The sequence below is a fragment of the Chelonoidis abingdonii genome, chromosome 14 (assembly GCF_003597395.2).
Source record: "Chelonoidis abingdonii isolate Lonesome George chromosome 14, CheloAbing_2.0, whole genome shotgun sequence".
Lineage (NCBI taxonomy): Eukaryota > Metazoa > Chordata > Testudines > Testudinidae > Chelonoidis > Chelonoidis abingdonii.
This window is the reverse complement of record NC_133782.1, coordinates 18,051,468-18,066,554: the sequence shown is the minus strand read 5'-3', so window position 1 is coordinate 18,066,554 and position 15,087 is coordinate 18,051,468. Positions and strand designations below refer to the sequence as shown.

General features: G+C 44.0%; 1 protein-coding gene across 3 annotated transcripts in view; it reads right to left on the bottom strand.

The window, feature by feature from the left end:
- Positions 1 to 15,087, bottom strand: part of PREX1 (phosphatidylinositol-3,4,5-trisphosphate dependent Rac exchange factor 1) — a 227,157-nt gene that overhangs the window by 19,210 nt on the left and 192,860 nt on the right. For 2 of the 3 annotated variants that reach the window (XM_032767342.2, XM_032767345.2), the window contains exons 20-26: positions 14,347 to 14,483; positions 13,478 to 13,649; positions 10,595 to 10,761; positions 9,584 to 9,745; positions 8,762 to 8,972; positions 7,154 to 7,433; positions 5,238 to 5,438 (exon numbers count right to left, since the gene is read on the bottom strand). In XM_032767342.2, coding sequence (XP_032623233.1) covers positions 5,238 to 5,438; positions 7,154 to 7,433; positions 8,762 to 8,972; positions 9,584 to 9,745; positions 10,595 to 10,761; positions 13,478 to 13,649; positions 14,347 to 14,483 — 1,330 coding nt within the window. The remainder of the gene's footprint in view (positions 1 to 5,237; positions 5,439 to 7,153; positions 7,434 to 8,761; positions 8,973 to 9,583; positions 9,746 to 10,594; positions 10,762 to 13,477; positions 13,650 to 14,346; positions 14,484 to 15,087) is intronic. The other variant, XM_032767343.2, reaches the window with a different exon arrangement.

The window sequence follows — 15,087 nt, the reverse complement described above, 5'->3', positions numbered from 1 at the left end:
AGCCCCTAAGCCCAGGCATTGCGAGCCCAAGTCAGCTGGCACGGGCCAGCTGTGGGTTTTAATTGCAGTGTAGACGTACTCTAAGAGGACATCATCCTTCAGTTCCCGGGACAATTGAAGTGTGATTGTGAGCAAGTCTCTTATAAAAGATGAATGCTGACCTCCCAGTGAGCATCTCATCACTATCAGAGCACAGGGAGTTCATTAAAGATGCTCCAGGAACACCCAGAAGGAGTGACCAATACAAAATTAAACTCTGTGGGCTGGATTCTGCACTGAGCCCAAGCACAGGGGCCTGGACATGTATTCTCGGCCATCTAACTCCAGCATATGTTAAAGCTGCAGGGGCAGAGCTGGAAGGGAAGGGAACCTTAACCTTATGCCAGTGGAGAACTGGGCATAGTGGAGCCTTGCACTGTTATACCCACTCTCTTCTCTTCCCTTACCACACTCCCTGCCCCTGCCAGGCCTCTCTCCCCTTATATTGGGAGGGGATTGGTGCTGACACAGGAGGCAGTGGAGTTGGGAGGCAGAGCTGGCACAAGAAGCAGTAGAGTCACTTCAACCAGCTTTCCCCCAGAGGAGAGTCCTTGTACACAGGGGGAATTCTCCAGCACAAGTTTCCTCCTGATTCAAGTTCACTGTGCCCCACACCCATGGTGCAAAGAGAAGTGGATGGACTGGAGAATCCAGTTCACAGTTTTTATCTAGCCTTGGCTTAGAATTTTTTAAACCTTACCTTTGGAAACTTACCAGCACTGATTTTAAAAAATGTAAACCTAAACCAGAAGGGTTCTGAACTTTGCTATTGTAAGAATGAGAGTAATTTCTCTCCTAACTCATTAATAAAAAGAACTTACAGAGTCCTATTTCCCTGAACTGGGTTTTGTTTGCCCTTGTGAGAGCTATTATCAGTCAGGTCTGTTTTCTCTTCGTTCTGGAGACATTTAAAGGGAGATAGACAATGCTGCTGAACTGAAGTACAAACCCTTTTCAGAGAAACACTGAATTAGTTCTCCCAACAGTCAGTGAGAAAGGAGCGTGGTTAATGCAAACAAGGCATATTCTTATCTGTAATTTGCTCATTTTTGTAGCTCCTCAGTATCCATTTTCTGGATCAAAACCTATCAAAATGCATTTGATTCCCCCTTGAGTAACTATAATATCTGTTACATGTACCTAATTATTTGCTTCTATCTAATAACGATAAGACAGAATAATCTTTCCTATCTTACATTTATGTGTAAAATTCTGAAGCAAGTGACAGCCCCACAGAGACTTGGTCTTTGATCTCACTGTGTTACCCATAATAGATTAGGCTCAATTGTTGAATCTGTGTAAGTAAAACAGGATTCAGAAATGGGCTTCCTATGAAAAGAGGGAGACGATTCTTTGTATTTCATTAAAAGACCTTCAAAGCACATAAGCAGGTTTTCATTTTGGTGTAGGCAAATATCTACTAGGAACAAGTTTGAACCCACCGAAGTCACCCTACCTGGTACCTAGACCAGGATTTGAACTAAGAAAATACATTTTTCTACTTGTAAAAAAGCTCCACTTGTAGAGGAAATAAATGTCAATTCCTGTGAATGAGACTCTACAGCTCATGCTATTATTGTTTTAAAACAAGAAAGAAAAAGAACTAGCACTTCTAATCAAACTGTCATAGCCTATTTTTTCTTTACTTTGTAGATTCCAAAATGTGTTGAGGCTTTCACATAAATTAGCATGAACACTAGCCAGTTCAGGGCTGTTTCTTAGTACCTTTTAGTGTTCAGTAGTCACTGCTGCTATCAGACTCATGCAAAGCTCTGTCTAGCCACATTTCTATGGCCAATAATGCAGTGGACACACTGAGCCCATCTAAAAGCCATCTACGTGCATTACTATGCAGAGAAAGAAGAGATCATATGTACTGTTGTAAAGAATTCCAGGTGCCAGCATCATCTAATGCAAAAAAGCTACAATGTGAAATACAGTTTTTGTAGGCTGGATGCTCTGTTCAGATACACTGGTGTAAATCTGGAATAACTATTGTCTTCACTGACAGACTTAGCTGGTGTAACAGAGATCAGAATTTGGACCTTTGCATCCTTCAGGCCCAGGAGCAACCAAACATGTGCTAACTCTCATTTGGGGTCACCCATGGCCAAATCATGATCTCCAAGAGTTTATCCCAATCTAGCACAGTAAACAGATGCCAAAAGGTTAAACAGTTAAAACAAGGGTTCTGATTTTTCACTGCTCTCCATCTTGTGTTGCCACTTCCATCAGTGCACAATGAGGATAATATGCCACCATTCTGTTATAGTAGCATTTTACACCTCATTTGCATCAATGTAAATAGCAACAAAGAGAAGAGGTCCATACTGCACAAGCTTCAGTGATGCATGATTAGATTGAATTATTCTGATTTTTATAACTCTCTTTGACAAGACTGCTCTGTACTTAAGCAGGCCTATAACATGCACATCCTTCTCCATTAGAAAATGAAAAAGGCAACTTGTTTACTGTTTTCTGAAGTCCTGCCTTTAAAAACGTACTCGCCCAAGAAAGACGGCTCTTGTGGAATGTGTGAGATTTCCTTCAGCAGCAAATATTCCAGGAGAAGCAGCAAGTCAATCTTGTCTCAAAAACAAGATTTTGAGACACCTGAGTAAATATTTGGGTTTGTGGTTTCAAAGACCCATTTTTTTAAAAAAGGTGGGATGTCCATTTCTGCTTCTCAGTGTTTTAGGCTTCTGGGAAAATTGTTCACAGACTTGAATGGAAAAATCCTCTTACAATAGCATCTATGATTAAGCTCAAGCAGTCTACAAACTCTGTCGCGCTTCTGTGGCTCTCAGTTATATAGCATAGGAGGGAAAAAGTCACAGACTTTCTGATGTTCCGAGATAATTCAATTTTCTAAAAGCCTTGGTTTTGAGGGGTTGTGAGTGGGGGATGGGGGAAGGAGTGTTTGCTATGTTTATCTGCGTGATAATAAGTGCAGTGAGATAACTCGAGCTTACTAATGTACAACTAGGGCTCCCAGAGGATTCAGGGGTCCTGGGATCTTTGCGGTGAAGACCAGGCACTTTGGCGGTGCGTCCCAGGGTGGAAGGACCCCCTGCCGCTGGTCTTCGGGGCACTTCGGCGGTGGGTCCCGGAGTAGAAGGACTCTCCGCCACCGAAGACCCAGCACTTCGGCGGCGAGTCCCAGGGCGGAAGGACCCCCCGCTGCTGAATTGCCATCAAAGACCCGGAGCAGAAGAAGCTGCGAGAGTTTTCTGGGGCCCCTGGAGTGAGTGAAGGACCCTGCTCCAGGGACTCTAAAAACCTCTCATGGGATCCCCTGCGGGGCCCGGGGCAAATTGCCCCACTTGCCTCCCCTTCTGGGCGGCCATGTGTACAACTGACTACAAAATAAAGCACTGACTTGAAAACAATGCTGTTTATTTCCTAAGAGAAATAAGCCTCAGAGAAGCTAATTCCAACCTTGAGCTGCACAGCTGGGTTCTAATCCCAAAACACATGGACTGGGATTTTCAAAGAACCTAAGGGAGGTGGGTGCCTAATTTCTCTACGCCCCTTTAAAAATCCTAGCAGTAGTGGGCACTGCTGTCTCTCTCTAGGGGCACTGGCTGGGGCACTGGTAATCATGCTGGGCTGTTCACTTGAGACCAAAAGCTGGTTCAGAGTGCCGACACCAGAGAAAAACCCTGTCTCTCTTTATTCTATCCTGAAAACCTGAAGGGGGACTCCCAAGAGCTGGCCAGAGGCATCACAGGACATCCTGCAAGAAATCATATGGGAGCCCTTGCACCTACTGAAAGACCAGAGAAACACAGTACTTTAAGGTCTGCTTGAAGTGAGTACCCCTGCAGGATCTTCTGGTGCCCATGGTAGGTCTTATTGCTTTGTCCTAATAGATTATAAACTGTAGAATGAACCCCAGTGTATTTGGGAACCTGAGGCAAGCAAAAATGAGCATTATTGGAGGATCCAAAATGGAGTAATTTGATGGGAGATATTCCAATACCATCCCACTTTACATGCTACGCTGGTCTTATAACTTTCCCAAGAATAGAAACACTCTTGGGGCCAGAATCATCCCTGGTGTAATTCTACAAACATGACCAGAGATAAATCTGGATGACTGTGCTTGCTAGGGGAATCACATGGCAGTTTATCAGCCCACAGTGCGTAACTATATTAAGAGCGATTATCCTTGTAGCAGATCACCACACCCATATTAATATCAGAAACTACAGTCCAGTACATGCTTTTCCTTTGCTTCCTTATCATGCAATGTACTGTCTAGAAACTGTTCCGCTTAAGACCTAAAATCACAAAGACCAATACAGCATCATTACAATCTTGCTGGTGAGCTCTCCTGACAACTGGTGCTACATTAACACTGTTTACCCTAGAAACCTCAGACTGGGGCCAAGATACAACCATCGGCATAATCACTCCCAAAGTCTAATTAATCTGCATTTTCTGTGGACAATGTGTTTATACACATGAGGCACTAAACCATCAGGATCAGATACAGAAACTGCTGAGCAGGTCTTAAAGCAATGGGCTACTCTTCCTGAAACCCCTGGAGGATTCCCTCCTGCAGCTGCTGCACTTCATTGGAGAACAGCCTTCTTTCTTGACCTTACATGACTATCTGATCTTCTGACCCTGCAGTAAATGAATCCTGTGGTAGCCTGTGTGACACGTGAACCATATCAAATGGATGAGATGTTGTGAATCCTGTACTGGATACACTTAAATGCATACCATATGAGCAGGAACTGGGGCCCATTCTTACACTCCCTGATACCGATGGGAGTCTTGCCACAAGGATCTGTGGGAATGGAATCAAGTCCTAAGTGTCCAGACCTACAGGCCCATTTATTAGGTAATGGGGAACACATTGAAGCATTTACTCAATAATAAAACTTGAAGTTCAAGGAGAGTTTTGCTAAGTAAACAGAAACGATTTCATGATACTCTCTACAATGTATACGGCACTTTTAAAGTGGAAGCATTATGTATAACTACCACGTATTTGTAGTGGTATAATGCTTAGATATCCACAATTATGAATTTCAACAGAATTATCCTATGTAACAGTTACCTAACTTTCTGAATATTAATCTGTCTTGATCTGTCTAGCTACCATCCAGCACTGTAATATTAAGATTAAATAGCCTGAAAGTACTCTGCCAACCAGAATGGAGAGCCATGTATATCTTTGAACATACCTGTAGGAGTCTCTGAAACTCATTGTGTCATGTCCTGAGTCTTCCTGGTCCTCCTCAGAAACTTTGAAACAAACCTTCTTACTCCCACCATGCTCAGCTTTGTCAGTGTCGCTCTCTTCAGTCCCCAAGGAAGGTGGGGATGTCTCCTCAGTGGACAGAGGTTCACATGTGCCAGTGGGTTCTGTTATTGTGGACAAAAGCCTACAAAGGTAAAACACATTGCTCTCAGTGACTGGTGTGTAATCTTGTGAGTTATACATTCACTACTGTGATCTGAACTCAAGTGCTCATGAAATCAAAAGCAACATTTCTATTACTTGAGCTATATATAGCTGGGAGCTACACAAAACTCACTCAGTTTGATTCACAGGGGTTCATGCAAATATTTTTGGTTTTAGTTCATGTGAACTCACAATAGGTGAATTTTGCATTCATTCAAAACCTAAAGTGACTAGTTTAAGGTCAAAAGCACTTCAGATAGCTTGTACAAAAATATCAACCCAGGTTCAAAAACCTAAGCAAACATGCCCTGTAACGACTCTCAAAACCAGTAAGTTTTGGTTATGAGAGTTTTGCGCAGGTCTAGATGATCCCCTCCTCATAACACAGTGTTTGGAATAAAAAAAAGACAGCAACACAGAACTGTGGCAATATGCTAGGAATAGTCATCCACCCAGTTTTCTGCAAAATACTGTGAGACGCTTAGGCACATTTTAAAGTGTAATTATTTGCTAAAATAAATTATTCTGCAAAAATAGTCTCACTTCCATCAAGAGTGATGACATGTCCCCTCGTGTGCATCCTTTTTCCTGCTGGATTTTTCTCTAGACACTAACTGGCACTCCAAAAACCACAGAGTATACATCATAAAGCTGCCTTTTACTGGCCAGTGGAGGAAGAACTCTAGTCAGTATGTGCTAACTCTTTCAGGAGATCTCATCCTACTGAGACTGGCCCAACGCCTTGCAGATTTTCCTGCATGCTGAGTCTGCCAAACAGTAATCACATTTATAAAGAGAGTCTTTTTTACTTGTCCTATTAAACTGACTCCCATGGTCAAAACCCAGAAAAAGCAGGATAGAAGGCAAAGACTGAGCGCCTTCTGCTGTTCATCTTAGAATAAGAAAACATTATCCCCCACAACCCAAGTAGGGCATGTATCATAACAGTCTGGCCTGACACGTGCACACAACCACCATGGTCACAAGCTAAAATGCACACACATGGCGCATAAGCACTGGTCTCTGTAATTGATTCCAACTCCTGCCATATCCCACCTTCCTTCTTCATTCCACTAACAACGTCAGCCTCATTGTTCCTTTCTTCTCCTTTCCCATCTCTGTGTCTCCTCCCATGCTGCCCCTATCCATGGAATGAACTCTCAGGCTCAGTCCTAGTCCGCCGGGCCTTCTTTATTCAAATCCCTTTTGACTACTGATTTCTGATCTAAAATAGCTCCTTCATCTGGGCCGCCCAGTGTATTTATGATGTCAGTCTTATAGACAAACTCTTTAGGGCAGGGATTTTCCCAGTGTCTGTGTCTAGTACAGCACTTAGCCCACTCTTAGAGTTTAACAAATAATAGGAATCAGAACCAGAATGGACACCTTTAGTTCTAACATAGACTTCAAGCCAGCAAGTGCAAAGAGCAGCTACACTAGCTAATTATGTAAGTGGAAATGACACATAGGTAGATGGATCTGCATATGAGCAAGTCAGGCTGCCTCCATCCAGCAAAAGGTGGTGGCGCGAGGGAAGGCATGCACACACATACTGACATATTATAATTCGTGCTAATGGACACAGAACATATTTCTGTGGTTGCATATTTCCATTTTCTCAGATAGCATGTCCCTTTATTTAGGAAGTACCCTCAGCAGCGCACACACAAAACACACAGGGATCTCTTTACTCACTTATTTATCTGAACGACATATTGCTTCATTTCCTTCACTGCGATATCTAGTTTATTAAAAAGTTGAAGGTACGAGTCCTGTATCTCCCGGTCTTCTTCTTTCAGCAAAAAGCTGAGTCCCCTCTCCTCCTGGTTTGTTCCCCCATTCTGTTGACCAAAGCCACCCTCAAATTGTCCGTGTGGGTTGAGTTCTCCATCTTCTGGGGTTAGGCATCTCCATGATGGTGCAGCCATGCTGGCGATGCAATGCTGAGTGTATGAGACTGGATTCAAAGTACCTACTAAGCATGGGAGGAAGTAGTTAGTATGGCTCTTGTGACTGTATGCACCACCTCTCAATATTTAGAGCAGGTTTTTATAGCATATAATAGGAATTAAACCAACAGGCTCATACAGAAATTTAAACGAGTTACTCTATAGAAATTGCTCTAAAATCCTACAGTGTTTAATAGAGAATGTGCGCTTCCCTATAGGAATTTTGAACCTTCTTTAAAACATTGTGGCAAAAATATAATTTTCTATTTATTCTGCAGGACTTCTCCACGGCATGCAAACTCAGCTTTTTGACATTACTGTAGTTCAGGATCACGATAAGTCATATAACTAACAATAGTACATTGCCCATTCATAGCACTGACCCTCTGAGGAGCTAAACACATTTTTAAAATGCTAACAAATTTAAGATTGAAACAAAACTGTTAGGTCAGTATTATCCCAGCTTTACAGATAGGAAAATTGACCCTGGAAGAATAACTATCATTGTTAGGAAAAGTAAAGAATAATTATTTTCATTTACAAACGGTGGCAAGGAGAATATCTGCAGCAGAGCTGGAATGTGACTGTGATACTGTGACTAAACACTCCTACTGCCATGAAAAGTGCCATGGGATCTTTAAGAAGTACAAGTAGGCAAGGCTTCTCTCGTTGGCCTAATTAGAACAGGGTCTCCAACCATTCTTCAATATGTGGGACAGTCCGCATTTCCATGGGGCTGTCCCAAGTCCTCTTGCATACTCATCTTGTTGGACACTGAATGAGTCAGAAGTATATTCTGAGAGGTACAACAGTGAAACATTGCAACACAAGTATTTGCCTGGCAGGGAAATCCTAAGTAGCAGCCATACATCTGAAGGTTAGCACCTCCAACATTACAGAACCTCCTAGTGCCAATGTGGGGGATTAGTTTAGTAATGGCTCAGAGAGAAGAGTACTACTGTCTGATTGGCTGCCTTGAGGTTTCTCACCCTTGTGATTATAATACAACTTCACATTATGGAATCACTTAGCCCATCACTTCTTTCTTCCACTCAATAAGTCAACTCTTCTAAGTGGAAAAAAAGCCCTCCCCAGGGCATTTTAGTTGTGATGAGAAAACCACATTGCTTCGCTGTTAAAGATGTTTGACTTGAGGCCAAACCCTGCGCCCGAGGCATTGAGTTATTTTACAGTAACTGCATACTGCCTGTCATCTTACTATGAGCATTTTAAGAAGAAAAAAAAGTATATTGTCAAGGCAACATTTCTTTGGATTTGTCTTGAACTCACTGACCCGCCGGAAACACAACTTATCTTTTTACTAAGATAATGTCACTGAAGCACTCATGAGCACCTTGTTCCGGATCAAGACCAATTATAGATGGCTTCCGTCCAATGCGAATGCTGAATGACCTTCCTGTTGAGGTAGTAGTTTTGGGGTAGGACACTTCCATGAGATTAATGTGGCAGTTGGTGGGGCAAAAATCCATGCTGTTGAGGGGGTGAGGCTCTGTTGTGGCTTGTTTGAAGGCTGGGCTCACTTTCATTTTAAGCTCATCTGCAAACTAGGGGATAGACCAAGTTTGTGAGATTTCAATTGCAAAATATGATGATGCAACACAGAAGATCCTTATTTTTCCCTGCCAGCCTCCCACCCCCACAGCCATCTCATCTCTGCTGTCCTGGAGAGTACTGTTCCAAAAATATCACTGGAAAAAATGACATTTTAATTTCCTTGAGAATTGCTTAAAAAGTTTTTCTGAGGGCCAGGTTTCACACGTCAGATAACTGTGCCAAAAGCATACTGTTTGTTCATACAGTTATACAATGTGCTCATGCAATCATAGCCACTTGTGTGCACAACACACGTGACAGCTCTTGTCATTGATGGGGGGCAGGGGGTTAGGCTCCTCATTTGGATGGGCAGGATGGACCCGTCAGCAGAGGAGTCCAGGCATGCATTCCGACCCATCGTGGCAACAGTGTGCAGATGCTTTAGAGACAGGTCCTTACCCTATAGAGCTTGCAATCTACATAACTTCTAGTTCTGTGCTCAGACCAGTAGAAAAACGTCTTTCTAAAGCAACTAATGGGGAAAAGAAATACTCAGACCCCACTAGCTTGACAGTATAGGATTGGCTAGATACGCCACTGAGATCTACTAACGCTGCTGCACCTTGTGGTAGTTGGTGAGCCTTGTGCAGATACTCTCCAGCTTAGTGTCACAGGTTTGCCGGAAATCATACTCGGGCATGGTCTCCACAGCTCTGCTTTGGGAGATGAGCTTCTTGCAGTTATTCACAAAGTGATTGTCATCCACAGCAAAGGCTTCTAAAATCTGAAGAAGGAAACAAAATCCCAATGGTACAGGGCTGAGATCCAGGACTACTGCAATATCCTTCCACTGCATAGTGTACACTCCACATTTTGGCATGTTTGAGGAAAGTGGCATTCAGCACAAATCCAGCCCTCTTTCTTCCCTAATTAGCCCTTCTGAATCATTGTCATGCCTAATCTCAACACTTCAAAACGTTGGCCAGAAGTTTTTAAAAGATATTGGATGTGCTCAGAACAGTCATTTTGCCACAGGGAATGTTCATTCTCTGGCACATTTGCCCTCTCTTGTTATTTCTGCTTTGTCCTATCATGGACACGCCAATAACGTTATTGTTACTTGATGCAGACATTTATTATTTGTCCATTGTAGTGCACACCAAAATATAATACCAATCATTCCTGTCCACACTGGGCAGCAATAAGACCCATACTTCGTATCATCCAACCAACCCATCTGATGGGGAAAAACTACATATTCTTACCCCAAGGTGCAGCAAATGCTTGCCTGAAAGGATGAACCTCCCATTTGCCCCGAGGAGCAGCAAACTCCTGCTCTAGTGGACAGATGACAAAGGGAGAGTTTCACTGGGAGAATTTCCCAGCTGAGGACCCTCTTGCAAGAGTGTCTTGACTCAGGTCCTCAAGAGTTGAAATGAAGGGAGGGTCAGTGGAACTTGCCTGTACCAAACAGTACTCTATACTGGTGCATTCTAATGAACTAGCCTAAGCTCCAGGCAGGTCCAATAGCTTAACATGCCATGTCACCTAACAGACAAAGCGGGTAAGCCTGGGCCATTGGTTTCCCTTATTGTGCTTGGGAAGGAAGCTGGCAATGTATGGTGGTGGGTACCTTTGCAGTCAGATTGAAACAACCCTTTGGCTCTATGGTTTTCTCCAAGACATAACACTTGATCCCAGCAGTGCTGACATATTCATACACCACTGCGTGTTCCAGATGGACGTTGTCCACAGTCAAGCTAATGAGAGGCATATCTTCGGTCATGATCAACGGAGAGACTGGAATCAAAGGCAAGTCGTTAGGGAATCAACACTCGGTAACACACACGTGCACAAACACAGGTGTGCATGTCGCACACACGCTCAGGAGACATGTATGCTCAGCATACATTTATGGCACAGATCATGGTACCTGGCAGGGGTGCTCAAATGGGAGGTAAATTATATTAGCTCTCCATGTCCTTGATGAAACATGAAGCAGTTCACTGTTCCTAACTGACTCTGTCACTACTGTATTACAAATTTCAGTTAGTGCTGCAGGTTCACCCTGGTGAGTGCACTGCACATGCAGCTGTGCCAGAGGGAGATTCATCCCAAGGAAGGGCAGCTGGTGCTATCACCACCTCCTTTCCAAGGCAGCTGTCAATGACACTCAGTCTGAACTTCACCAGCAGAGGCAGCCCGGAGGTGCTGAAGTGCATCTTGCAGTGGCTATCCCTGGCTTTTTCTGGACCAGCCCCTACCTTTTAGGAGCAGAGGTATGTGCAGGAATTTAAATTTGACCCCTTCTTGGGAGACACAGAAGTTCACTCTCCCCACTCCACTCTGGCCAGCTCACTACCCTCTCTCCCTCTCCTGGTCCTGGGAGGAGCTTTCTGCCCTGCCTCCCCATCTGGCACCGGAAGGAGCTCACTGCCCCCCAACACCCAGCCGGAGCTTACTGCCTCCCTTCTCTCCCCGGCCCCAGGAGGAACACACAGCTCCTTCCTGGGAGAAGCTCGGTCCCCTACACCCGCTATGCAGCGAGAGCTCGCTGCCCCCCCACCCCCAGAAGAAGCTTGCTGCTCCCCTCCACACCCAGCCCCAGGAGGAACATGCTGTCCCCCCTCCCCAAGCAGAAGCTTGATCTTCCCTGCTTCCGCAGCCCCAGGGCTGGAAAAGTTCTGTGCCCCTGACGATTATTGGGGAGGGGGTGCCCTTGCTTGCCCCCCCTTACACATGTCCCTGTTTAGGAGCTATAATGTATGGCTTCAGATCCCCTGGTGCATTAGGGTTTGCAGGCAACTTGCATTGCTGTGCACCTGATCCCAGATCTATTGTTAACAGCGATCGAGTGAGTCTGGATTCAACTGGCATACCCCTTGGAGTGAATCCAGTTTGAGTGTTCTTTGGGAATGTCCTCCCACATCAATTAATTTTCTCCATCAGTATCTTAATATGAAGTAAGTCAGTCTTTTTACTTATACTTAGATGCTTTCAAGCTAAGGGGAGAGTTGCCTGTAGAAAGCGATGTGCCCAGGAATGTTGCTGACACAATTAGCACACCTACTGAAAATTTGCTCCAGAATATCAAAGTCATTTAAATTACAAAAAAAAAAAAGAAATTATTCTAGCTGGAGTTATTTGCAGACTTTTAATCTGCAGCCATGTCATCCACACAACTCCATGGGACACTCCTCCCTCCCCCTGCTGCTGCCATCGCCCAGCCCTTCCTTTGCGGGAGATGATACCACACAGCTATCAGACGTGCTCACTCCAGAAACTTTAATAATGAGCAACTGTCCTGTAGGAGTAAGACGGGGGATATTGCAATCTGGTTTCATTTGGCATAGCAGGCTAAGAAATACAGATAATATGTGGAAGAAATAAACATGGTGGGCCTGAGTCTTGCTTAGGCCCTAATCTTGGAAATGCTTTGTGCACGTCCTTCACTGTTTGCATGTCAGGAGTATCTCTGAAGCTAATATGGCATAGACGGCTACTCAGTGTGAATGGGGCTATCAGAATCTGCTCCTAAAGGTTAGATTGTGTCATGCCAAAGAATTGTGCCCAGGGCTTTGCTACATTTGGCTTAAGTTTTCCGTTAAGTATAAATACCATATTTGTTTTAGTCATAATCTAACGCCCATGATGGGAGCCACATGGCCAAATGAGGGCCAGATGTCTCAGAGGAAGAACCTCCTCTCCTGTCATTTTAGCCTTTCATTTTCATCTCCCAGCTTTAGCTCACCCTGTGGTGGCCAGTTAACCATATCCCATGGTCCCTTACTCTAGCTGAGACCCTGACAGGGCTTGCTGAGTAGCCCATATTCCAAGAGTGAATCAGTCCCTGCTTTCTACTGAGCAAGAGCCGGGAGAACTATCCAAAGAAGTTGAGCTGCACGTGGCACAGGGGAGGGGCTCACTCCATGACAAGTGTTTTCCAATGTGATGCATCTGGACCCAAAACTCAGATACCGTGTAATTATGCTGGGTTGTGGCTTGACGTCACAGCTACCAACTATACAACTCCAATTAGTACATACTCTCTCAGCATGTGGGGCCCTAGTCATTTACTGTAGGGCACGGCACGCAAAAGACAATACAAAGCAGATGTGCTGAAAAGAGAGCTTTTTTCTGCCTACCTAGCTTTGTGACATTGGTACTTAAAGAGATTCCTGAAGGTGCCAGCAAGAATCAGGCCTCTAAACCCCCGCAATTAATTAATGCTGTCTCTTCTGTTCAGAGCAGGGGACATTCCTCTCTGTTGAGAACCACAACAGCGAGATTTCCATGTTACATCCCAATTTCATGTTCCTCCCAAATAAACTGGAGCTTGACAATATTTCGCCTGGGAAGCTGCAGGTTGTTGCGCATTTTGTAGAATGAGAGATTTTCTACAGCAATAATTATATTTCACAGTTCCACAACCCCTTTTCTCCCAAGTAATCAGAAAGTGCCTAACTTGCCTGCCTACATTTCCTTCCTTCATGAAATTGGGTGGGCTTTCCTTTACCTGCTTCCTGTTGGCTTTTATAAAGGGCATTCAGTTCTCCACTTCCTTCCACCGAGAGCTGTCCTTCACTTGACTCAAGATGGCTGCCATTCAGGTACACATTAAATATTGGCTGCTGAGCTCTATCCTCTTCAGCATCTTCGTGTGTTCGGTACACCCACTGGTACAATCCCTTTCAAAAGAACAGGAATGTTACAAAGTGCTGCCTCAACTTCAGGGATCCAGGGATATATCTGGATTTCACACTCTCTTCTCGCATGGATTTTGAGCCTTTTTATGATGGCTGTGAAAAGTTTTTGTCTTCTAGCAGTCTGGGTTTGTGTGTCATGTAAGTGAGAGATAAGTTTAGTGTACTGGCAACTGGAACCTTGTTGCAACCATAACCTAAGAATTGATAACCTAGATACAAACACCTGAACACTTTGAGGAAGGGATGTAGGTTTGGAGTATAAAGCTGGATGTATATGTGAATTTTGCAGCTGATCCCTATCTCCAAAGTGGGCTGGAGTAGAATCCAGATCCGATCCACCCTGAAATTTAGGTGTATGAAATATGAATCTGGGTATAAATTTGGTAGCTCAAACCTAGCTCTGCTATTAGCTGGAAAGCAATCTTTAGAAGTCTATGGACTGGAATACTTGTGATTCATACACATTTTACAACTAAGGTGTAAATTCTGTTAAGGGTTTCACCCCAAGTATCTCCTTTAATTACAGTAGGGTCCCATGGGGGCAGACGGATAAGTTAAAATGTACTTTTTAAGACTGCTTTTAAATATTTAAGGAGCACGTTTGTATAAGATCATTATGTTCTTTTTTCCCCTCAAAACATTGTTAAGTTCCATCCAGGTCTCACATCTGTGTACTTACCAGCAATTCCTGCTGCCTGTTCCTGTATGCTGTAAAGTGCTCCAAAACTTCTGTGTAACTTTCATTCATCATATTATTTCCATTAACTTTCAAAATGCATTGCCCTGAGTGGAGTCCCACAGCTGCAGCCTTGGAGCCTGAAACAGACCAGAGGGGAGTTCAAACGGCTCAGCAGCCCAACTATGGAGGAGACTAAGAGAACAGAGGGAGTGAAAAGCATTTCTGGCTAAGATGCATGGGGAGTCAGGTTATTTGGGAGCTATCTTGTGGTTTTGCTGGGTTTGGTGAAAGAGTCTGGAAGAGCTTTGTCGTATGAGGCGAATGTATAAATCCTTCAAACAGAGCCTTTTTTTTGGGCCCTCAGTGCACACGTTATTACATCGTAGGTGATGTGCAAGATGGGGTTGTAAATCACACTCTGGTAAATTGTGTGTGTCTGTCTGATTCTCTAGTACTTTGCACTTTGTCTAGTCAGTTACACCGGTGCACATGCATATGTGGATACTAAGAATTTAGGACTGGAGGGGACCTACTGAGTCATTGAGTCCAGTCCCCTGCTATCACAGGCGCCCTCATCATCTAATACCATTCATAAACTTATCAAGCACTGGTTGGCCCAGGATCAGGAGAAAAATAGGTTAGAGTCCCCTGCCCTCATTCACACATTCAGCCCAGAGTGTCTAGCTTGATTCTAGAGGAGACAAAGTATACATCAAAGGGCTAGACTGGAGTGTTATACTC